At 42.0% G+C, this 26,196-nt stretch overlaps 2 protein-coding genes across 2 annotated transcripts in view; one reads left to right on the top strand and one right to left on the bottom strand.

Annotated features, from left to right (window-relative positions):
• SGTB (small glutamine rich tetratricopeptide repeat co-chaperone beta) overlaps positions 1-18,422 on the bottom strand; it is a 32,010-nt gene extending 13,588 nt beyond the window's left edge. Inside the window, exons 1-5 of the mRNA XM_080933803.1 lie at positions 18,335-18,422; positions 17,200-17,319; positions 10,610-10,713; positions 7,587-7,656; positions 5,030-5,129 (exon numbers count right to left, since the gene is read on the bottom strand). Of these exons, the coding sequence (XP_080789929.1) occupies positions 5,030-5,129; positions 7,587-7,656; positions 10,610-10,713; positions 17,200-17,299 (374 nt within the window). The 5' untranslated portion in view covers positions 17,300-17,319; positions 18,335-18,422. The remainder of the gene's footprint in view (positions 1-5,029; positions 5,130-7,586; positions 7,657-10,609; positions 10,714-17,199; positions 17,320-18,334) is intronic.
• A 433-nt stretch (positions 18,423-18,855) lies between these two features.
• Positions 18,856-26,196, top strand: part of NLN (neurolysin) — an 82,414-nt gene continuing 75,073 nt past the window's right edge. The window contains exon 1 of the mRNA XM_080933563.1: positions 18,856-18,988. Within this exon, the coding sequence (XP_080789689.1) occupies positions 18,948-18,988 (41 nt within the window). The 5' untranslated portion in view covers positions 18,856-18,947. The remainder of the gene's footprint in view (positions 18,989-26,196) is intronic.

The raw sequence follows: 26,196 nt of genomic DNA, 5'->3' as shown, positions 1-26,196 counted from the left end.
TCTCTGCCGACTCAGCCAGGCTTTGTGCAGCCTGACTGGGGCCCTTCCTTCTTGAGATCACAAAGTTTAGTGTTTACTAAAACATAAGCACATCATCTTTGTTCTCATTCATTCATCACACTGGCACGACTCCAGGTTTTTGCACATGTAAGGAAGCACTCTTCCACTTCACAACCGCCCCATCCTTGTCCACCAGTCTGAAGATGCTCTGATCTCTCTTTCCACGCTCACAACAATGATCAAAGCCAGGAAGACCCAATTCAGTTGGGACAAAAGAAAGGGACTGTCTGTTTTATTGTGTGTGTGTGTGTGTGTGTCATGTGTGTGTGTCTATGTTTATGGGCACACTCATATCACAGGACATGCATGGAGTTTAGAGGACAACCCCAAGAAGGGTTGTGAGGACTGAACTCAGGCTGCCAGGCGTGTCAGCATGCACCTCCATGAGGAGCCATGCGGACAGTGTTTCGGTCCTGCCGGCTTTAGATCACAAATGTAAGCTAAGATGAAAGTGGGTTTACGGAGCTCAGAGGCCTGGGAAAGAGGCAAAACCAGGATGCATTTGAGTCCCCGGGGGATGAAGCCGAGCATGTCAACATCTGCAATGTCACTGCATGACAATGACACGTCTGTACTCTGCCTCTCTGTCTGTGATGGGGCAGAACACTGAACTTCAGTACAACAACATGGACCATGTCTGTAGCCACCTTCTCTTTCCTCACCTTTAAAAGAAAATCATGAATGTCACTTGTGTTCTATTTTTATAGAAAATAACACACAAAAAAAGTCCTGGCTGCTACACATTTCCTCCACCATTTATAATTAAGTTATAACAAAACCTATTCTTATAACTAAAATACGTGTACACCATTTTGTTTACTATGTTTTTAGCTTTGGAAAGGCCATTTAGTTGACTTAAAAGTTTGGTTTTGGAGTTCTCATAATTTAACTCAAGCAGACATCAAACATGTTAGGTGACCTAGGTGGTCACACCCTAAAGATACTTTTGCCTTGATCTCTGGAGTGAGATTACAGGTGTGTGTCACCTGAGTTACACTATTGTTTACTTATTTAGAGACAAGATCTCACTATGCATCCATAACTGTCCTGAAATTTACAAGCAGGTCAGGTGAGCCTGAAACTCACAGAGCAACAATGTATTTTGAAAGAAATACTTGAAGTCTAGGACTAGCCCTTTGTATGACCACCCCTCTGAGTGCACTCTGAAGTGGCTAGTATCATGTTTACTTTGCAAGAAATAGATTCTTACAAAGTCAGTGAGTGCTCAGAGGTTGTACAGACAATAAGTAGTAGAATTCATTGTGAGATTCATTGATCGATTTCAATCTCAGTGAACTGACTTTAGGAATCTGCTAGAAATGGGAAAGCAAAATGCAAAACCATAGGCCCTCATGCCCATCCTCCTCAGAGACAAGCCGACTAGCCGGTGGCACGACCATCGTTTGCTGCAGTGGCTTGATGATTCTGCATTTTCTTCGTATGTGCAGGTGCACGTGTCGCTGTGCATACATGTGCAAGTGGAGGGCTGAGGACAAGGTGCCCTCAACCTTCCTTTTTGAGTCACGGTCACTCATTGGCCTGGAGCTCGCCAAGTAGCCTGTGCTGAATGGGCGAGCAGGACCCTGGGCTCGACCTATCTTTGCTTCCCCAGCACTGAGATGCAACCATGCAACACAGTACCTGGATTGTTTTAAGAATATGGGTACTGAGGAGCAACTTGCAACTTTAGCAACTAATTCTGCCCAGCTCCCAGGTCTGTACTTTAAAGTATGCTCTCCAACCCAAAATGTCTTCTACTTTCTCTATCCAAATTCCATGTCTTTTCAAGCCACTTCTAACTCTTTCCAGGTCACCCAAGTGGATTTCCATACCAGTTCCTTTTCTTCCTAATCCTCAAGTGTTCACCCACCCATCCAAGTTGCAAGAGCCTCCTAAAGAGAAAGTAACAGACTCAGCACTGAGGCCACACAGAAGAAAAGTAACGCCAAGTCTGTGCAGAAACAAGTTATACGACCCTAACGTGCCCACACCCACACTCGGTCACTTGCTGTCTCACAGGCACAGCGGTTAATGTGGCAATCTACCTGCTTCACTCATACTGGAAACGTCTTCTGTTTCTTTACTAGTTCTTTGTTTATCAAGCAAAACTGTGTGAGTTCCTCTCAGGCCTGCGACAGCTGCTACAGTGCATACAGAATATGCAAGCCCCAATCTCTGCTCTTCACGGTAAGAATGAATGCAAATCCATACCAAACATGCTAAACCCATGTAAGTGTTACATATGTGGTAAGTGCTACATACTCAAGGAATGAAACACAAAGTTAAAACAAAAAAAAAAAAAAAAAAAAAAAAAAAAAAAAAACAGGTTTCCAAAGAACTCCTAGACTGAAGAGATGACTCCATTGTTAAAGGTGTGGCTCCCAACAAAAAGACTGCTGTCTTCTGTGTATCAGAAGTGACCCTATCAACAGCAACCTTCAAAGACAGACTAGAAGGTAAGCGCCAGAGAGCTGTACATCTCTACAAAGTAAAGTGGAGTTCATCTGGGTGCACTCGGTGTACATCAAACTGTGAACAGGGGTATGGAGAACCAGGTCCTTCCCAAGGCTCTGAATCTAAGCAGACAGTGGCTAAGAAAAGCGGAAGTGGTAGTTGACAAGATTACATACAGCTTGCTGAATTTATACAGTGAAAATGGCCTCCAAAAATCCCCCAAAACCACCCATGCCTTTTATTCAGCATTTATGTTAAGTAGGCAAATAAACCATTCCAACTGTTTAATATTCAACAGCATGCCCTATGACTGAATCCTTGGGGGAAAGAGCCTATTTAAATGAGAAAGAAGCACATTCATTAATTCCACTTTAACAGTAATTAAAAGCAAGAATAAGTATCACCAAAAATCTCTAACCGAGTCTTAGCAGACATAAGAGTATTGGTGAACTCTAATCTCACGAAAAATGAATTACTTACTTAGGCTCACATTTTTCATGTATTACTCTATAATCAAGCAATTTTACAGTAATACTTATATCTTGTCATAATGCCTTCTGAGTATGTGCACATACAAGCATACACCCAGACACCCAGACACATACACACACTCATACACACACACACACACACACACACACACACACACACACAGACAGACACAGATGCATGTACACATAGACACATAAACACTCACACACAAAAGAAGAGCTTTAAAATTATTGAAAAGTGAGCTGTGTCAGCACAGAACAACTGTGCAGTCTCTGAATCTGTGTATAATCATGGGAACCACATGGGAAGGAGAAAAACCAGCTCTCAGAAGCTGTCCTTTGACCTCTCTGCTCACACCCTCACTTAGTTAGTCACACATACACACTCACACACACACAATAGTAAACTTAATCACACATATACACTCACACACAATAGTAAACTTCATCACACATATACACATCACACACACACAATAGTAATTAAAACAGTAAATAAGAAAATTTGGAAGAACACCAACCACAGTTAAACACTTTTTTTAAAAAATGCCCTGCCTAACTAGCCATTAGATATAAAATATGATAATTTCTATGAAAATGTGACTAAAATCGTGATAATTAATAATGAAAGACCTAATGCTCATAAAAGCATGTCAAATATAGATACATCTATTCCTAGGACAGGGAAGAAGAGAACTTGGAACAATTTTGCAGTTAGTCTCAATTTTTAAAATGTTTATAACTAGTAAACCAACTAAATGCATTTTTACAGATAGATCTAAAGTTCAAAAAAATACTATTAGAATGCAGATGTTCACAGAATCTAAATGGCACTGTAAAAAACCGGGGACAATCTTAGCATCCATAGCAGATAAAATGTTAAATAAAAGATGTCTATCAACTTATTCAAAAAGGACACTCGATGTTTGTTTGTTTGTTATAGGCACCAGAAATACAAATGAGACATGGTGACAATAATTATTTCAATAATGCTTATAAAGACTTTTCAAAACTTAGGACATGGGGAGATGGCTCACTGCTTAAGAGTGACCTCTGATCTTCCAGAGGTCCTGAGTTCAATTCCCAGCAACCGCATGGTAGCTCACAACCATCTATAATGGGATCTGATGCCCTCTTCTGGCCTGCAAGTATGCATGCAGATAGAGCACTCATGTATAGAGCACTCATGTATAAAATAAAATTTAAAAAAAAAAAAACAAAATAAAAACCCCTTAGGACATGTTAGAACAAGTAGTATAGTTGGCAGAGTGCTTGCCCAGTAAGCACTAAACTCCGGGTTCAATTTCCAGCACCTCATAAACTCCACAAGTTGAGTTAGGAGGACCAGAGTTTAGGGCATCACTAGCTATATAGGAATTCCTGTGCTAATATGAGCTACATGAGACCCCATCTCCAAAGGTGGGGGGGAAGAAAGAAGGAAAGAGGCATGATTATTGCATGCTCGGTGAACAAAGTCATACCTAAAATTGACTGTACCCCTATAAAACAACATATTCTAAAAGAATATTAAGACTGGTGGCCTCTCCCTACACACATGTAGCAGGTGTGCACCTTGGTCTTCATGTGGGTCCTGAACAACTGGAGTGGGGACTGTCCCAACAGCTGTTGCCTGTATGTGGGACACCTCCTAGCTGGGCTGCCTTGTCTGGCCTCAGTGGGAGAGGAAGCGCCTAGTCTAGGCACAGCCTTGAAGGGCCAGGTGGGGAGGATCCCCAGGAGGGGAACACCCACTCAGAGGAGAGTGGATGGGGGATGGGAGAAGGATTGGGCAGGAGATGCCTGGGTTGGGGGCACTGAGCGAGATGCAAAGTAAGTAAGTAAAAAATTAAATAAAAACGTTTGGTGGCCTCTGAATGAAGCCTACAGACTTATTCTTTTTTTTCTCCTTTAGCTTATTTTTCTGTACTTTCAGAGTTTTCTCAACAAATGCAGTTGACATCTGCATACCAGAACTATGAATCCCAGCGTTATAGGATGAGCAGGGAACCACGGAGAAACTGTACCTGTTACAATAATAAACTGCATTGTTGGGGTCCAGCTCTATTGCCTGTGTGTAGCAGTCCACTGCAGCAGCATAATTTTCCTCTTTCATGTGGTTATTGCCTACAATCAGATCAAGACAGGCACTGTAAGCACAGACTATGAAAAAGTGTAAATTCTGACACATTCAGTCCAACCACAGAAACTACAAAAATGGGAAGGTCACACTCAGTGTTTTTCACTCACAAAATTGAACTGGGGTCAATTTTATCCTATCCCACAGAGACACTGCTCTTAGTGAACCACTTCAACAATATGGAGTCATGGGAATTAATATTTGCATAACATAAAATTCAGCTGTTGGGGGGAAAGGCAGGCACCGTGTCTGTGACAGAGACATGTATTCTCTGCCTGTTCACTTCCTCACTCATCACCCGTCTAGAGCTGACCTTTTCCTCCCCTTCCCCACCACCTCAACCTGGACCCGACCTTCCCCTCTTCCTTCAACACACACACCTCTAGGCAGCCATGCAAGAAAGGCCACTAGAGGTAAGCTGGCTAAACCAACTGTGCTAATATGTCTTTGGCAAATAATATCCTTTTTAGAGGGTGTAGAAGCCTTTTAAGGGGATTGTGGGAGATTAATTTCTAGAGGGAGAGGATTTCAGATGCCATACTAGCCAGCTGCGTACTGATTTTCAGGAAGACTAACAGCACATACAGCTGGCAGTGATTTAATGAGTTAATGAGGGAATCCTCGGCTACCACATCACACAAAGGGGTGCAGTGCCCAGTGTGCTGGTCCAAACCACTAGATAAAACTGGAAACACTACATCTGAGATTGGGATGAAGGACTCAGGGCTCCAGGCCTCTGTGATTCCTCGGTTTCCTGTTCCTGTTTTGTTTGTTAGCTGCTTGATAGGAAAGCGGAGACAAGCCTGCAGAGAACAAGGGCTGGAAGAGTAAAGGAAGGGCAAGTGGCTAAGCTTCCAGGGTAAGCAAAAGCTACGGTACGTGAGGATTCAAGTAACTGATAATGGGTAAAGACGGTTAATCACTGATTTGTCCATAAGATCTGTGAATGTTATAAACCAATGGACTGAACACAGTGAAAGAGCAACTTTTCTGTTTTTGTTGTTGTTGTTGCTGCTGCTGCTGCTGCTGTGGGACCTTGTGCTTTTGGGTAGTATTTTACCATCATCAGCATTAAAATTTTCATGTGTCTCTCCTATGAACTACCTTAAATTGTAAGTACTATAGTGTGTGTATATATATTAAAGATATATGCAAATACTGTAACATAAGTAACATAGAAAGCTTCCATCTATAAGACAGTCAATATGCAAATTCAGGAATATGGAATCTGTGGCTCGAACACAATTTATAATTATATATGCTATTCTACAAAACTCTCTCCTTCCTCTCTCTCAGCCCATCAGGAGATGGCAGGTGGCGGCTCTCTCTCCTGCTCTCAGAAGCATCTGAAAGTCTCGCTCCAGGAGGTACAACTGTCAAGCAGCCTTGACTAACACCTCCGGCCTGGAATGCTCTAACACTTCACAACCGACCATGACCATTTGTTTTCGCACAAGTAACAAAATCTAGGCAGAACGGCTATCGTTGGACTTTACCCATAGCATGTCTAACACAGGACATGTCCCAGTGAAACAAAGACCAATAGCAGGAGTGACCCAGTCTCCCCATCTGATGTGCTCAAGGAGTCCCATGCTACCCCTCCTTGTAACCCACAACCGCCTAACACTCACTATGTCAAAACAAAACCAAATAAAAGGCTCCGCAGGGATTGCCATTTCCCAAGGCTGCCATGCAGAGCAAGTAGCACATGGGACAGAAATAACATCTCTGTGTGCCTTTTACTGAACACTGCTGAACTAAAGCAGCCGCTGCAACGCAATGGGGATCAAGACCCTGCAGTGTCACTGAGGTGTCCACAATGCAAAACATCTCCAATTACAAATATGTGGCCAATTTGAATCTGGATTGCTGAAATACACTTTGGGAAATACAGCTCAAGTGGCAATGAACATTGGGTATGGCTTTTATTGTACATGTAAATTATGAGGTCATGGGCACTTTAAGATTTCAAGGTACTCTGATAATATCATTTTCAGAGGAAACAAATAGAAAACAGAGACTAAGCTACTTTATAATGTAATTCTAAAATACCAGAGAACAAGGATGTAATAAAACGTATTAGGTAATAAACAAGATGTCATATGCTTGCATTAATAAACTTCAAAAGCCTTTTAAAAACATTAATTATATATGAAAGTTAAAATAACACTTTAATTACCTCCATTTGATTGAAAATAAAGGAGAATTGAGTCAAATAGCAAACACCATTCAAAATAAATGGCCCATATGGTATTATTCAGTGACACTTACTAGATAGTGGCTAGTCTTGACAGCATCGGTATGACAAGGTGTTCTGTGTGTCACCAGGCCTCTTACAAAGCCACAGACATAAGGACAGTGCAGTCCTGACAGCTCGAACTGTCATACTGCCAGCTTAGAGCCATCTCCAAAGCTACAGAGTAACCCCTGTGGGCTGTATTTACCTTCATCCTTCAGCTGATCGGCTTTTCCCACATCTTCCGGCACTGAGTTTGAAAGCGGCCGTACGTCATTCTGAAATGGAATAAAATGTGCTTCTTTTTAGCTACGTGAAAAAGCATCCCAAATCTATAGACAATAATAGACTGCGCTCATTTCAGTAACTCATCTGTAATTCTATCTCACTAAATGTCTCGCCTAAACAAGTCCTAACAAGAAATGGAATAAAGTCCTTCGTGAACTTTGATTAGAAATATGATTTGTTGACCTTTCCTAGGTAATAAGAGGCCTGAGAACCAACTCTTTTTTTCCGATGCTGGGCATTTAACCTCGGACCTCAGAGAGCTAGCCTCGGACCTCGGAGAGCTAGCCTCAGATCTCGGAGAGCTAGCCTCGGACCTCGGAGAGCTAGCCTCGGACCTCGGAGAGCTAGCCAGTACTCGGCTGGCCACTGTGTTTTCGCTTTACTTCAAGGCAGGTCTTTCCCATAGGATGCCTCCTCCAACTCTGAACCTACCTGATAGCCCAGGCAAGCATCAAACTGGAGATCCTCCTGCCTCAGACCTGGAATTACAGATCCAGCTTTCTTTTCTTTGCCCTCAGCTAGCAATCCCATTCCATGGATGAAATATGGAATTGATATACAAAGAGCAAGATCAATAGAAACTTCCAGAGCAGTGTGTTTATTATCCTAAAACATGTATCTTTATACTGCTTATCAATAAAAAGAGCATCTATAATGTCATAACTTAAAGGCACCCAAAAATGCACACACTCAAGTGCAAGCATGTACAAACATACACACACACATTGATTCACACACTAAGGCTAGGAAGGTGAATTCTAAAAGTAAAATTCTAACGGTAGCACTATTTGGAAATAAAACTTTTAGCCTCTTTGTTACATCTTTCTGTATTGTCCGGTGTTTTAAACAATAGTCAAATAGAAAATAATAGGTAAGATGAACAACAGCATGAAATTTTGTACCAGCCCCTACCACCATCCTCAAACCAAAGGTGCCTCTAAAGTAAACTGAACATTCCAGAGTGCTCTGAGTCTGAGGGACAGTAGGAATATCTGTATCTTTCCATTTATGAAAGACCTTGTAAAAATCATATTGTTTTTAACTTCACTCTGAAGTTAAGTCAACAATACTGAGAAAAAAAAAAGAAACATAGTTTTTGTGCCAGTGTACAGCATTTAAAATACATGGTAATCCCTCGTCTGAACTCAGGGTTCAAGGAAAGTGATAAGTGGAACATGGAAAAGTACTTTGCTAATTAGAAACAAATACCCATGAGTGTAAATAACTGACAAAGAATGACAGAAAGCCTTCGATTTGGGGCACAGTCATTAAGACACAGAAACAGAGAGACACTCACGCGCCCATCTGTGCTGAACTGTGGTTCTGGGCATGGTCCTACTGCTCTCTAACATCTATTCTCCATCCTAACTGTGGTTCTGCACCTGGTTCCTACTGCTCTCTAACATCTATTCTCCATCTTAACTGTGGTTCTGGGCCTGGTTCCTACTGCTCTCTAACATCTATTCTCCATCTTAACTGTGGTTCTGGACCTGGTTCCTACTGCTCTCTAACATCTATTCTCCATCCTAACTGTGGTTCTGGACCTGGTCCTACTGCTCTGTGGACTCTGCTCTCCATCTTCCGTCCAAACCCCACACAGTTTATTAATTTCAAAAAAAATGAATCTTTTGGGTCAGAAAAAAATAACATGCTGTAAATTTTATTATAATTTATTTTCTTTTCAAACCCCTTAATTTTTAGGAAGAAGTCATCACTGAAAACTAATTTCTCACGCTCACTGACTAAGCCTGAGCAGATTAAACATGTTGGCAAGTGTTACATACTTTAAGTAAAGGGAACAAGTCCACTTTGCTATGTATAAACCAAAATGCGGGGACAGAAAGAAACAGGCAGGTTCTAAACTTAGAGTCATTAATACCACCTTCAAGTGCACATAAGGATGTTAAGGCTGCCACAGGCTCACTCTAGACTTTCCCTGTGGTAGTGCTAACGTGAAGAACAGCCTGCAGACCCACACAGGGGTAACCCTGGGTTCTAAGGGATGATGCTACCATGAGGAGTAACAAGGAGTCAGTCTCAACCATTTACCCTGTAAAACAGTATACAACAAATCTCTCACAATTAAGTACAATCAGAGAGCTACAGCAACAGAGCTTAAAATAGAGTTAAAAGTCAACTGAAGTTCCTGGAAGACAGGAACAATGGTCATCAGCTGTGATACCTTCAGTCCGAAGTCACTGGAGACACTGACCAAAGAGCCTGATTCTGAGTGCTGGCATCCCTCGAGAACCTGAGCATAAAGATCTGCTTCGACCAGGGTCTCATTTGCCAACTGAAGCAGGTGCCTCAGGGAGCCACAGGCTCAGACGGAATGAACAAGACCAAGAGTCCATCTTACTCAAAGCATGAGGACAAAAGGAAGAGAGGAGTCCTCTAACTCCCTACATCTTGTCACACGAGCTCATCTCTTCTAAGTCTAAAACTCCCAAAGTCCATCTTCCTTACAAGTACTCAAGAGTCTCTTCCCAACAAGTTCCAGAAACAAAGGGAAGGGACTTCGGCTGAGTGTGCAGTCGGACACACCCACCTGAGGCATCACTCCCAAATTCTGCATTACACAGAGCTCAACCACAACACAGAACAACAGCACCCAAAGTGGGCACTGGGAACACAATCCAGGGCTCCTGAACAAGCCCTATGTGCTCTTAACTGCCGAGCAATCTCTCCAACACCATCGTTCTTGGAACTTTACAAATAAACTATAAAATACTGAAGTAGGCAAGGTGAGGATGTAAGAGCAGCTCCTAACAACTTAGCCAAAGCACACTGAGTGAGGTATATTTTAGTTCCTAAAAAATATCCATAACACCTGTTTCCCTTCAACCCAAGTTATTTGTAGATAGCCCCTCAGCTAGTAAGAACCCAAGACAAAACCGTGCCATATTTGCACCAAGTACTAACAAGGAAAACGTGCCTACGGACCTTGCAGAAGGAGTTTGAGAGCATTTCTGTCAGCGGCTGTGAGACTGCCAGGTGTGTGTCTTCTGCATTGATCTTAAAAACCGTCTCCAAACACTGGATTGCAACTAGAAATGAGACAAGGGCATTAGTGAGGATTAACAACTTTACAAAGGAGCCTTCTGGGTTTCCTTATAGAAATGTAATCTAAGGTAAACTAGTGCTTTTGGTTAAAGTACAGAAGGAAAACTAATTGGACCAGCTGCATAAAAATTTCTGTTTATAGATGAGCTACTGGAGAAAGATAGTAATCTTTCTCTCACTAAATCTCTCACTAAAAAGTAAGCTTAGCTAGAATATAATTTCTGAAGAGATACAGTTCATCATATTCTTGTTGAAGGTTACCAGATAGAAGAGAGTATCATTAACATCTTACATTCCAATACTAATGTCTAACTAACCACCAATGCATTAAACAAACCAAATGGCATACATCTTTCATATGTGAAAACATGATTTCAACTTGAAAATTAGTAAGAGAAACCTAATACTTGGCCTGAAGCAGGCACTAAATTAATTCCAGCGTCGTAACATGAAAATAGGTCTGTCTAAAATATTCACTCACATATGCACAATTACCGTGTGCCCTCACATATGCACAATTACCGTGTGCCCACTATGTGTAAAGTTCTGTCCCAAGATGCTAGAGGGACAATAATAAACATAACAGGAAAACAAATCACTGTCCATATTATAAAGCAAAATAAATAGCATACTAAATAGTGACAGCAGTTTTATCTGTTTTTGGTGGAGGACACATAAGTGGTTGGTACAGCAAGAGAACGAGGTAGAGATGCAAAGACATGAATGGAGATTACGTAAGAATCAAAGAGAAGATCACAAGGCAGCCTCAAAGACGTTTTAAGGAGTGGGACTCTGTGCCAAGGGAAATAAGGGGCCTTCAAGGATTCAGTGAAGGAAAACTAATGGTCAGTGCTTAGAACTGAATGGCCAGTAGGAATGTTGAGAACGGCCTAGAAAGAGAAGCAGGAAATCAGGTGGGCTCCCACTCAACATAAGAACCAGCCCTACCAATGCTCCCCAACACTACTAAATAGATTCATGTACATTCTATGAGGATTTTAAAAGATACTTTATATATTAATTGTAGTCTTGAGAAAAGGATCCCTTTCATAAATACTATTACTCTCAGCAGCCACAGAAAAATTCTCCTTAGAAAGAGTCTGAATAAAGCACCAAGTTCTCAGTGATAAGAAGTAAAAGTATCTTTTAGGGAGAAAATAAATATTTCCCTATACTTCCTTCCATTTGTTTAGATATTTTGGCCTCCTCAGTAGTAGACTTATAAGACTGTAGCCTTCTCCTTTTCTATTCTCCCAAACTGATGAAACTACACTTAGAATATTGGACTGCAGGTAAATAAATGTTCTCTCCTTGCTATGCACTTACTTACAATAAAACAAACAAACAAAAAAGAACCCAAACATACAATAATACAAAATGCACATGTATGGTTTACTCTCGAACCCTCCCCACTGGATCAAGGTTTTAAAGGGTTCTATTACTGGAAAGATCGCTGTGTCTCATGTTAGGCCATCTCCTTGAGGACGGGACTATTTATTATCTTATTTGTCCTTGATTTTACCAGAGTCTGGCAAGTAGTGGGTGGGCAACAAATGAGATCTGTTGGCTTCTTTGTCTACAATCAAAACTCATACAAGGAAACGTAAAATGATCAGATCCAGGGTAGAGAGCATTTCTCCTGCCAAAACCTAAACAGCCGAACCCAAACATAAGTTCACAGACACAAAAAGAGATCAAGAGAACAAAACAGATCATTAACCAGAAAAAACAGATCACAGAACTTCCAAGCTAAACAAACAGGTAGATTCACTTCACCAATGTTCTATGGGAAGGGGTTAATACATCCTGCCCAGGTACCAAGATACAGACCAGTTAAGTGCAAGGCCAGGATTATGGAATCCAATCCAACAAATACATGTATGTAACACCTATCATGCGCAGGGCCCCTTTGTAGATACTTGCTATACCAGTGAACAGGAGCTGAACCTCTTAGGGAAGGGATGAGAAAAGAACTCTAAGAAACGGGCCAGGAGGACAGGGAGGCAGGAGCTGAGAGGAATGTAGAGTGCAGAGTTCAGGGCAGGCCTCCTTGAGTAAGACATCCAGCAGCAACTTGGAGGAGATGGAAGACTTATCACTGCAGCAGGTAGGGATGAGGAGAGGTGATTTCAGGCCAAGGAAACAGTCGGTGCAAAAGCCTTTAGGCACAGAATCTGATGCCTTTCCAGTAAGGAAGCTAATTTGGCTAAAACTCGATGAAAAACAGTAGGTGGACAATATGTCCAAATTATATAGATTCTTTATACAATGACTAAGTAACATAAGGAGTCCTGGCAAGATTCTACATAAGAACAGAATCTGCCATAGCCTTAAGAGACGTTTGAGTGTAGATAAACCAAGGGAGCAGAATAGGTAAAGAAAGACCAGGAGTTATCACAGTAGAACAAGCCACAAGAAGTTTCAACCAGTGGAAGTAGTAAAAAGTGGTTAGAGTCAAAATGCATTTTATGGTTTTGTTTGTTTGCTTTTTTTTTTCAGTGCTGGGGATTTGCACATGCCAGGGACACCGGGCAAGCATTCTAGACTGAACTATCTGTAGTCCCCAACCTCTGACTCAAGATGCATTTTGAAAGCATAGCCTTTTAGACCTGATGTGGTAGTGCACACCTTTATTTCCAACACTGAAGATGCAGAAGCCAACCTAGTCCATAGAGAGAGCTCCAGCCAGAGATCCAGAACAAGACCTCGAGAAAGACAGACAGACTGATTTATTCACAGATAGTTAGATCTAGAGTATGAGAAAAACAAGACTCTGGAATGATGCCCAAGTGTTTGGCCTAAGCTCAGGAAACCCTGGAGCTGCTCTCTCTAAGACAGGGGAGTTGTGGATAGAACAGACTTTAGGTGGGAAGGCTGCAAGTTCAGTTTTGGCAATGTTAATTTTGAGATGCATACTAGACATGCAAGTAGAGCTGTGTTGTAGGCAGCTGGGTTCAGAAGAAAGGGCTTGACTGGGGGTGTAGTGCTGAGAACCATCAGCATATAAATTTGGGATCAGGAAAATTATTAACTAAAAGTTCTCAGCAAAGACATGAGTGTAGATAATTGGAAAACAAATAATCCAAGTGGTCGGCTCTGAGTGTGAAAGATGAGATTCAGCCATGGAGAAAAAGAATGGCGATGGGGTAAGAGGACAGGCCCGGGACTAGGAGGTGCTCTAGGAGAAAAATACTTATGAACAGGCTGAAGGGCTGTCGCTGCTGTGCACATCTTTCGTCCCAGCACTGGGGAGGCAGAGACAGGTGAATCCCTGAGTCTGGTCTACAGGGCGAGTTCCAGGACAGCCAGGGCTGCACAAAAAAAAAAAAAAAAAAAAAAAAAAAGTCAGATAAGGAATAAGAACTGTTTAACTAAACACAAAAACCACTAGTGCCTTTAATAAGAGCAGAGAGGATAGAAATAAAAGACTTTTTAAAATTAAGAAATAAGAGAATTGTAAAAACAAGTATAGACAACTCTTTCCAACAGTTTTGCTACAAAGAGAGACAAAAATCGGATGAGGATGACTGAGCAGAAGCACACAAATATCCATTTCACATTTTACTGAATCTTACGCGAGGATCTGTACCTGTGTAGCACAGATGCACCTGGAGCCTCAGAGATCAGAAGAGAGCCCTGGCTCCCCGCAGCTACAGTTAAAGACAGTTGTGAGCCACCATGTGGGTGTTGGGAAGCAAACCCAGGTCCTCTGGAAGAACGGCTGGTGCACTATACTGAGCCTACTCTCCAGGCACCCTCCACCTATTGTTTTTATTTATGTATGTGTGTAAATACCAATTGCAAATGCTCTGTAGTCCCCTCAGCAACCAGAAGAGGACATCAGATCTCCAGAAGCTAGGGCTAATGGTGAGATTGAACCACCAATCAGGAGTTGGGTATTCTAGAGGAACAGCAAGTGCTCTTAACCCCTGAGCCATCATCTCTCCAGCCCTGTTCACTTTGTTTTTCTTCTTCTTCTTTTTTTAATGAAAGAGGAAATGGTGGCACATCTATGATTGGATAAAAATGATTCAGTGGAGTGAAAATTTGGTGATGTAGGACAAATGGGAAGAAGAGACTACAGTGAAGTCCTGGATGGTGAGACGGAATGGGAAAAAATGAACCTGTATAGAGATTTCTCTGAGGAGGGACTACAGCTAATCCACCTATGGCAATAGGCAGGCAGCTAGGCAAAGCATGTGGGTATTGAAAGTGAGGTAATGTACGGAGTTTGGAAGCTGTTAGATGTTCTTTTAGTATTCTTTCTTTGTCTTAAGGCGAAGGAAGCATATGAGGGTAAAGGCTGAAAAGGGAGTCTGGGAAATCAGAAGATAAAAGAACATATTAAAATGACCACGTAGGACAGTAAAGGGATGAATGAATGAATGAATAACAAATACTCTGATCACTCAGCAGCATGAAAGGTCTGCGAGAGGTGCACAGCCATGAATCGATACAGTCAGTCACTAAAGTTGTACATTTTGCTCCATCAATAAATAGCCAAATGGAGACAGATGCTGAGTAGGTAGAGAGTTAAAATTAAATGAGGTTCAGTTTTTCAAGACAGGAGAGATAATACAAGAAAATATCATAACTATTCTCCACAGAATTTAAAACAAGTAAGAAAGAGGGAGGGGAAATTATGGGATCATGGAGAGGTTGGTCAAAGAATTGTTGGGGTTTGGATCCTGGAAGAACTGTGCTAAAAACACAGGCAGCAGAAGTCAGGACAGAGATGGCTGGTAGAATACAATTTGGGAATGATACAGTCTAGGAAGAGGTTTCTAAAGCTCATCACTCTGACACTTTAGATCAGATAATTCCTTGTTATCAAGAGCTGTCTGGTGCATTGTCAAGTGTTTAGCTTCATCTATGGCTTTAACCCATGAAAGGCCATAACACCAGCCTCTCCAAAGGCTGACACGCACACATGCTTCCAGAGTTTACAAAACCCGGGATTCAGAAACACTAATCTACAGTATAACCAAATGGGTGGGATCAGAGGAGCAGAAACCTGGAGGCCAGTGGACAAGACAGACAGGAATCTTCCGACAGTTTGCCAGAGTGGCTGACAGTATGCTGCAACCACAACAAACAGACGTGACGTCCGAAAGGACAACAATTAGGAATCTGACAATAAACGCCAAAGCTGGCAAAACACAGCTCCACACAGTGGAAAAGCTGTTGCTTGAACAACCGATCCTTTGCTGAGGCTTTTTTTAAATGTCTAGAAGGTGGGCAGACACCTCCACGTGATTTCATGTTCAATTAAATTAGACTCACAGAGTCAAAAATAGGGGTCAGTCACAAACAATTGGCACCATTTCTGACTCCATACATAACAAACAGCTGAAGGCACATATTTTTGGCTGAATGCCATTCTAAAAATAGGACATAACATCTTGGTTTTTAAAATACTCTCGATTTTCTTTCTGCTTCATAAGAACATCATACTGCCTTAGATTAGAAAAGAGATATCTTTTTATTATGTGATTGCCTTCCTCTGTTGCTTCAGAGCAATTACAACCAAGACTTTCCTTTGGAAGCCGAACTCTCTTTATCTTTCCCAAGGTCTGATGGTCAGGGAGGACAAAAGACCTTGATATTTAACAGGCCGATTTGCAATGTCCTCCGCTGTGCCTCACCTGCTTCATCATCTCGCCAGAGGAACAAACGCCCAACTTTGCCTTACACCTACTCAAAGCATGTCTACGAACAAAGTCTACAGAAGCAATAGACCATCCCCTCTATAGGAGAGACAGCGTGGAGATGGGAAATTTAAACTGTCCTGCTATTTATTAAGCTCTCCCCAGTGTGCTCTCACTGTGATAATTAAGTCTTCAGACCACAAGTAAGCCAGGCTTACTGAGCTCTCACAAGCCTTCCTATGGCTATGCTAAGTTAAATTTTCAGAACGCATAAACACGAAGCCATGCTCCTCTTAGCTTTACAGACAGATTGCTGAATCCAAGATTTAAAGCTCACTTAAAACAAGCACAAAATCCTCTCATTCTCCACAGTGCCATTTGCTAGAGCTCAGTAATTGTATAATTACTTAGATTTTTGAAAATCTGGTGCTATTGCAGTGACTAAGGTGTTTTCATGTGTTAAGAATGAGATTCTCAGCTATTAGAAAAAAGAGGGAGGAGAATCTTTGAAGTATAAATTTGAATTTAAACATCAGCTTTGTTACAAAGTAGCTGTTCTGTTACTTAAACAATCTGATTTCCTAGTCTGTTCAAGAGGAATAATGTCTCTATGATGAAAGACTTCCCTAAAATATGAATGACATACTTCTGACAGTAATTCTTCAGTAAATAGTCCTATTTCTTATCAGTTAAAACAAACCTGGGAAAATGAAAATAGCATGTCTAGTTAAGCCTCTCAACAAAATATTCTGATTTTGTTATTAAAATCATAAACTATTTTAATATTTCTTTACAATTATGACACAAAGAATAGGTGCCTACCTTCCAAACTTTCTTGTTCATCAGAAGTATATGCATCCATCTGACTTTGTTCCCTCAAGAAACGAATAATTGCATAAACTAGGGGCTTCACAGACGACATTTTAGAAGCTTAAATACCTCCTTGATTAAAAAAGAAGGAAATATCAAGGGTCATCCACTATGTTAAAAAGCAATAAAAGCAAAAATATTCATTACCTTGATTACTTTTCTTTCTTTAAAGTGTCAAGAAAGCACAAGCTGTTACAATAATGTGTTCCACATGTTCATTTAAACCCAGCTCTACTAAGCTATGTTAAAGCTTGCATCAGTAAAATAAACAGGTTTTCAAAACATGTGCAGCAAAGCCTAGAGCTCACCGTGTCTTATCAATGTATATGATCCAGACAAGAAAGTTCAGGAGTGCAGACATGGAGAATCACCTTTGAAAGGCCTCATTTCTAAGTTCATGGAATATTTGTACTGCTGACTCAGAATGTAAGCCACAATGAGCATCTTCCTTTATTCCAAGAGGCATGTTTTTTTAATGTATTAATCATTTATACTCCACTACTTTTGTAGGTTGAGAGTTACTTGCTGACGACAAGGCTCTGAGGAAAGGTTATTCGACCACGGAGTGTTACTGTTAAAAACCGGCGTTTCTATTTATTCAGACACTGGTCAGAAATCACGGTCTGACCCGACAGATAGTACAAACCGATCTGCCCCTGCCTGCAGTAAGTAGCTGTGCTCTCGGGGACAAGCTGGAAGCTCCTGGCCGCGTTCATTCACAGGGAATACTATGCATCCAAACAGTGGCACAAGGCCAGGTGGCATTAATGGCTTATTTCCACTAAATCGTATCAGCAATCTGCTCCCCGGGATCCCTAATTCACAGCCAGGGTGTGGTACCCGCCGCTAGGATGTTTATTAGCTTTGTACTTCTTTTAAAGGAGAATCCAGTCTCTAGGCCAGAAAGGTTATTTATTACACATACTAAGGACCTGAGGCAGAAGAGGGAAACAGAATGGGGTGGGGGTGGGGGAGAAGGGGAGCTGTCCAACCCCCTCCAAGCTTCCCCTCCTACACCTCCAATCACATCCACCTCCCACCCCCACGGTTCCCTCCTGCTGAACCCCGGCTTTGCCTTAGCACAGACCTTGTTTGCAGCGGGTGCGCGGTGCAGGCCTCCAACTAGGGCTGCGGGAGACGCACCCTTTCCAGATAGAAGCCCCTTACCAGCCAAGAGGACACGAGATGACGGCTGCGGGCCCGGGGAGAGTCGGGAAGCGGGTCCGCCTGCCCCCGAGGTCCTCGGAGCTTGAGCGGTGCTCAGGATCGCAGAGGGGGCCGCGTCTCTCAAACTTCCCCGGCTCCAACGCTGCCGCCGCCCCCTCAGTCCACCCCGCCGCTCGCTCGGCTCCCGGACGACCCGGCTTGCTGGATCCGCCCCAGGGGCGGAGCAGGGCACGGAGCGGCGGGTGGAGGTGGGGCAGGACGAGGGGCAGGACGAGGGGCGGGGCGAAGGACTCGGGGCGGGGCCGGCCGGGGACAAAGCCGGATGTGGGGCGGGGTGAGGGCGGGGCCGCGCCGTAGGCGTGGGCCTGCAGCACGTGGGAGGGCGCTGGCAAGACTGGCCGCCTCAGTCTTGAGATCTGGTCTCCGCGGCTTGGCCCACTCTCGGCTTCCGGGCCGCATACTCCACCGCCCGCCTCCTGCACCTACACGCCGGAGGACCACGCGCCAGCTGCTGCCGGCCTCCCGGCGAGCCCATGATCACCCTGTGCCTTTCGGCTCTGCGAGGCCTCCACAGGTACTCTAGTGGGCGGGTTAACCTTGACCGTGGGCAGGGTGGGGTCGTCTGTTCGCGAATGGCGTGGGGCCTGGTGCAGCCCTATACACCTACCCGTGATGCCCCTGGGACTGTCCTTTCCCTCTGCCTGCCTGATGGACTCCGTAGGGACACCTGGTGCAGCAACCTGGGGCCACCTTTCCCTTCCCGCTTCCCTCAGGACGCCATCCCTTCCCCTTTGTTTGGGATTGCTTCAGCCGCAGTCTGTGAAAATGGTGGTTCACAGACCCAACCCAAAATAAATAGCGAAGGATAGGCCGACGCGCCCTTCAGAACTGCAGACCTGATATAGAAAGTGCCGCGGCTGTGGACTCCAGAAATAAAGCATTTTCATATGCGCCTCATGCACTTGTTAGCGGTTCAGGCGTTTAGTATCCACCCAAGACCGCTTTGGTTTTGATACTTGTTTCCGTCCTTGCTTTCTGGTTTCGTTTTTATTTCCCTCCTTCCTTAAAACATTCGGTCTCTTAACCTGGCAAATTGACTTGGCCCAGAATTGTTGCTTGGACACGGTTTGGGGCAGCCTGGGCTGCTGCTTTGAATTGCTTCTTAGTGCTCTAGCCACACCCCTCTGCAGCCAGTAGCTAGATGGTGAGAGAATTAAATTTCTTTGCACGGATATGCCAGTTTTCGGGAACAAAGCTGCCCACCTCCCATTGCCAAATCTGCCTAACATTGAAATTTCATATGAAAGTTCAACAGGGAAAAAAGAACTTTGTGGTTTTTTGTTGTTTTTTTTTTTTTTTTTTTTTTTTAGATGTGCACGAAACTATTTTGAACCGTCAGCATTTCTTCTTCCCATAATTTTCTATTGTGCTTTGCCACTCATCTGCGTGGATCTTTGTGTTCCTTAATCCTTGTGCACCCAGGGGACAACAGTGATTCTGAAGCGTTCACCTGATGACTGTGACTATTATTTGAGCAGGGTTTGTTTTCTGGTCTCCAAGCTCAAAGTGTTGAAGCTGTCAAATGAAGCTGTATGTAGAAACGAAGTTCTGTTTTTCACTTAGTGGAAAAGCAAGAAGAGAGAATAAATTTCCATTATAAAGCAGCTAGCTCTCTTCTCTAGCTTTTAATATTGAGACCCCTTTACCTTTAAAAAATGGCTGAAAACCTGGGAACATTAATTTTGTTTTTGTCGATTATATCTACCGATAGTTAACCATATACAATTAAAACTGAAATGTTCATAAAAGATTAATGTTTATCGAACAGTAATAAATATATGCATATTTTTTCATTTATCTTGTCAGTGGATGCTGGAGTGACATCATACAAAGTAGCTTGATTACTAACAACATATAAGATGTTTCTCCATTTTATTTTGATTTAAGAAAGAAATCTTACTTCACATTCATACATAGGTAGAAAGAGAATATTTAATAGCTTTCTAAGGTAACCGTGGTCACCCAAACAGATGGTGGCTTTTTAGAGGGTGAGTTGCAGAGTGGAGTTGGGAGTGTGTACCACGGGGCTCTTCTTAGGCTGCTGTGTTAAATCCACTTGTATAGCTTTTTCATTTGAGAGGGTTCTCTCCAGTCACAGTTCATTTGGGAATTGGTGGCTGTGTTATGGAGTTTTATTGATGTGGACCTATCTTATTACATACTGTCAAATCTTTTATTCCTCGGGGTTAACATCCATTATTATTAAACGCCTTCAAGTGTTCACTGTAGTGGATAGGATTTTCCAAAATTCTAGTTTTCATTTACCCTGGAATTTTGTTAGTAACACACCCTCATAATTTTCCTTGACAGTCTCACTTTATTACTTCTCGGGGGATAGTTTTGCTTGTTTGTTTGTTGGATTTTGTTTTGGTTTTGCTGTATAAAACCCATGCTGGCCTTGAATTTATGATCCTCTTGTCTCAGCCTCCCAGTTGCTGTGCTGATAAGCATGGTCTGCCTCACACACCTCCTAGTATTCTAAACCTGGAGTTCTTGTTTTGCTGGAATTGAACCCATAGATTATCACTGGCTGGACAAGCAGAATAATTCTGATTTGTTTGTCATTAAAAATATTATAATCAGGTATAGCAACACATCACTGTTATCTGAGCATTGGCAACATGGGAAATAGGATTAAGAGCTGAAGGCCAGCCCAGGAAATGTTGCAAGACCCAGTATAAGAAAGTTTGTTCATTTCTAAAAAAGAAGGGTAGTCCTTGAAAAGAAAAGGAGAGAAGAAGGGTTTTGGCTCACACTCTTTCACCAGTGCTGTGATTTACAGTCAGTTCCTCTGGAACACTGTTGTTCAGAAGGGATGTGTATGTTCCTAGACATACGCCCACAGTGAAAGGTTGAGACTGAGCTTCTTTTTAGCATGAGTGTGAGGCCTTGAATTTGTCTACCAAAAGTAGTAATGGTTTAACTGTAAAGAGGACAACAGTTTTGTCCACCATTGCTTTTCATTATCACTGCAAAGATCTATGAGACAAAAATCATGAGCTTCATTCAGTGTTATGGAAGAGTCTACACATGTTCTTGACCTGGTCTCGGGGTCCATTGTACAAACCTGTGACCTTATTATTTGCCCTCTAAATGTGAAGAACTGCTTATATATTGTATCCAGACTCTTCATTCATGTATGCAAAAAATAAATATGTAAGAAGCTGTAAAATCGTTTTCTTCTTAGAAGTTGGTAGTGTGTCCGGTATAACAGCATGTGCCTGTTATTGTGAGTTCCAGGCCATCCTGCCTCAGAAGAGGGGAGGGTTGGTGGTTAGTAATCTACTGTCAGTCACTTCTGAGACTTGAAGACATAGATTAACCGTCACTGTGGTGGTTTGAATAAGAATGGCCTCCATAGGCTCATATTTGAATACTTTAGGAGTGACACTGTTTGACAATGATTAGGAACTGTGGTCTGGTAGGAGGAAATGTATTGCTGGGGGTGGGCTTGGAGGTTTCAGAAGTTCATGCCAGTCAGCCTGTCTCCTACCTACCCCCTCTCTCTGGATCAGGATAGCTCTCAGCACTATACCTGGCTACCACCATGATAATAATGGCCCAAACCTCTGAAACTGTAAGAAAGCCCTCATTAAAGTCATCTTGGTCTTGGTGTCTCTTCACAGCACTACAACAGTGACTAAGACAGTCATAGTTTACAGAAGTAGTCCTTCACTTTGGGCTTAAATGACTAATATAGAATCTGTTGTTTCAAACTATCTTCCCAAAAACATTGATACTAAATAACATGGGAGGTTTTCTGTTTTCTTTTTCCTCTTTATTCTGGCATTTGGGCATATCTGGGACAGGTTTTTATTTGACAGAGGTTTCATATATATGTGTGTGTATATATATACACACACACACACACACACACATATTTTTTTTCTGCCTATTAACAGAGCAGCTATATGTTGTTCCCAATACAGCTTGGCAGGTAGGATGGTTGATGGGAGTGTGGGTTCTATTTCTTGTGAATAAACAGGCCAGGAACCTGGAGATTAGATTGTAAATTGTAGTTACTGTCATGCTAGCACTTAACACTGCACTATGTCCACTTTGGTACTTGTCCTGTCCTTGGGAAGTGGGTGAGGGAGTAGACAGACAGACAGACAGGGTCTCACTATGTAACTCAATGGCCTGACACTTAATGTTAAGCATCCTCCTCTTTGCATCCTACTGTTCCTTTCTCTACTCCAGTGCTAGGATTACATTATACACTACCATGCCAAGCCCCAACTTTCTTAATAAGTCTTTTCTTTCTCAACCTTTAATTTCTTAGTGTAAGCTCTTAAAATAGAATTTGTAAATCAAAGGGCATATATAACTTTCAAGACTTTGATCCTTATCATAGTCTTTTCTAGAAAACATTTACAGGCTAGGGAAATGACCTAGAAAGTAAAGTGTTTGCCATACACAAGGAGCTGAACTTGATCCATTGCTGCCAAGGACCAGCCTTGGCTTGGAGAGGGCTTCTGAAGAAGGGATGTTTGGAAGCAGCGGAAGAAATAACTCAACGAGGTGGGGTATAAGTTGGCAGCCTGTGTTCTACTCAAGACTGTTTTCCAGACATCTCCAGATAGATCAGTTCTTGCAGATCAAAGCCCAGTCTTTTATTTGTATATCAATTTAGTTGTTTCCACAAGTTCCCTTTTGATTATCACATGAATCAGAATTTTATGACCTTAGTCTCTTGATTCTTAGAAAAGACTGCTGTATATTGTTTTTAACATAGCAATGGATTTAGAGATCTGCCTGCCTTTGTAAGCACAGACAGTAAGATAGCTGGGTGGGAACCTGCTCTGAGATCACCTTTCCTACCTTGCCTAGACCTAAACTAGCTTGGATCCAGGCTGACCTTGAACTCAGGAATAATCTGCCTGCCTTTGTATATACAAACAATAAACTTAGCTGGCTGGGATCTTGCCCTGTGATCACTACTCCAAAATAATCTCTTTATCTCTTCTTTAATGTCGTTCTGACAAGCTAGCTCATAGTGCAGCTGCCTTTGTTCTTTTAGATTCATGAAGCTCCTTATACAATTTATATTTCATCCTTATATTTTGCATACTTGAGAAATTATATATTCTTGAGCTTGTGTTTTTAGAATTCTTTTCTATAGCCTTAAGTGCCATCCTGAAATTCACATTTTGCTAAGGACATTAGACATACCCTCACCTCCTGGACTTGTGCTGTTTCTAATTATCGTGGAGTAATTAACTTTGGCAAGGAGAATATTTCCAGAAGGAGGAACATAAAGTAAATTGTGTACATTATTATACAAACAAGCCCCAGGCACCCAGCAACTGTCAGCACTTGTGGAGGCCCATGCCCTCCTGGCTCTGCTTCAGGGGGAAAACTATCACACTGTCCCTTCCACAGCAACCATGCAGGACTTGACACATCACTCCACTTATGAAAAGGCTAAACTCAGGGAATAGGTGGATCTGCAGAGCTTCATGGCCGGCCAGACTGGCTGAATTAGAGAGCTTCAGGTTCAGTGGAAGAACAACAGAAAGTAAGTTGAACGTGGGCCTCTGGCCTCCATAAGCACAGGAGTGTACATATAAACACCTCTGTGCACCACAGAGGAAAAAATCCAGTTATAACAGTCCATCAGATTATCTGAATCTGGTTTCTCTACACTTTCACCAATACCTCAGCTTTTAGTATTTTTTTTATCCTTATCAATTCAGTAAGTAGAAACTTCTCTTGCTATATAATTTGTATTTTCTTGTATTTCTCTGATGATTTATTTAGGTGACTATAATTTCTTGACAAGTTCAGGACTGTGGTATAGAAACAGAAAAAGTAATTTGTTTTCTGGTGTAAGAAATTAATCATATAAAAAAGTCTTAGAAAGTCAATGTACAGTTATATAAATGCCATAGTCTTTGCATGACTGATGGTAATTAAGTAAAACTAAGATTGCACCCCAGCACATATTAACCTCTACAGTCTTTGGACAGTGGGTCCAGGAAAAAAAATGTACAAGAAATGATTTGAAGGCACAAATACCAAAAAGCTAAACCAAGATTATTTGTTCAAAAGAGATTATAAAGAAGTTTAAAATGGGAATTTTTGTTGTGATGTCTGTTCACTGGTAACTTTGATCAAAAAAAAAAATCCCCTGTCTTTTTCCAACTCTAATATAATCTTTTGGTTCAGACAAAGCACAGAAATTTTATGAGAAGAAACACTTATAGTAAAGATATGAAGAGCCAAGGAGATGATCGTGTATTGGGTGTGGATTCACATGCCAAGGTGTGTGTTGCAAAGGGCATACCTAGTGTTTGGAGTCTGGGCTGAGATTGTATTCTGGCTCTGTCCCTGATCAGAACTGTGGTCTTAGGTAGTTAGTTACCAGTGACTGTATTCTTGTCAGTAAGTAGACCACTGGCTGGACAGTATCTGCAGTCACCAAAATTTGACTGTGTATTAATTTTTTAATCTTCTGTGTCTAAGGATTCAGCAGTGAACAGAGAAGACAGAAATCTTACATTAAAGGAATTTGCCTTAAAACGACAAAATATACAGGAAGAGCAGACACTGAGTGGCCTGGCTTTACCCCCAATGACACACTTTCTTCAACAAGGCCACCCCTACTCCACCATGCCTACCCCTCCTAATCCTTTCAGATACTGCTACTCCCTGATGAACAAGCATTCAAATCTGTGAGCCTGTGCAGACTATTCTTATTCACCACCACAACTCCACTGTCGTACAACAACATTTCAGTGACCGTTATGTATTATTTTTATGTCTGCTATTAGTTATTTATGTCTGTGAGTTGGCGGTTATTTATTTGAAAAGCTTTTGAACTGGGATTGTCAAGACCTGGTAGATATTTCAGTATTTTTTTACTTTGAGATTTGAGGTGGATTATTACTGCCTTTTCCATTTTTGCTTTTGCTCTAACAAAATTTAAATTTTGATGGGTCAGCTCTTTTTTAGGACTTGTGTCTTCAGTCCCATGCCTAGAATGCCCATCTCTACTCCAAAATCGTAAAATCTTCTAATCATCTATGATTTCTCTAATACTTTTGTCTTAAGAAAATTGTTACTTACTTATATATGTGTATGTATTGTATATGCCATATGGGGTGGTATACTTGGGGACAGAAGAGTGTCAGATATCCTGGGACTAGAGTTACAGGAGGTTGTTAGCTACCATTGTGGGTGCTAGGATCTAGGTCCTTAGGAAGATCAGCAAGTGCTCTTAACTGTTGAGCCATCTCTCCAGCCCCCTACTTTTATCTTTTGCTTTATGCATTTACATCATTTATTGTAATGTTTGACTTTTTTTGTTGTTGTTGTTTTTAACAAGAGTCTCACTACAAAGAGCAGTCTGATCTCAAGCGTGCCACATGCCTCCTGCTGCCCCTGCCCCACCCCTGCCGACTACTCTGCCTGGTGCATGCTGGGGTTATGGGAGGGTACTATCCTAACTGACTTGAAGACTGATATTTTGAGACTTCCGATCATTTATTAAAACCAAAGGAAATCAATAGAGAGTCTTTACAGAGCGGAAAAGAATCTCCAAAGTACAAAATCATGTTTCTGATATACACGGTGGACTTAGAAGCACCTGTCCCCACCACTCTGAGGTTATTCAGTTTCTCCCACTTGGCATTAAAATGGAAACCCTAGTATTTCAAGCCACACTGAGCTTTTGTTTTGTTTATGTGTATGGATGTTTTACCTGCAGACATCCTTGTGCAG

Source organism: Micromys minutus (assembly GCF_963924665.1).
Source record: "Micromys minutus genome assembly, chromosome: 20".
Lineage (NCBI taxonomy): Eukaryota > Metazoa > Chordata > Mammalia > Rodentia > Muridae > Micromys > Micromys minutus.
The sequence above is the reverse complement of the archived record's forward strand: the minus strand, read 5'-3'. Positions and strand labels throughout refer to the sequence as shown.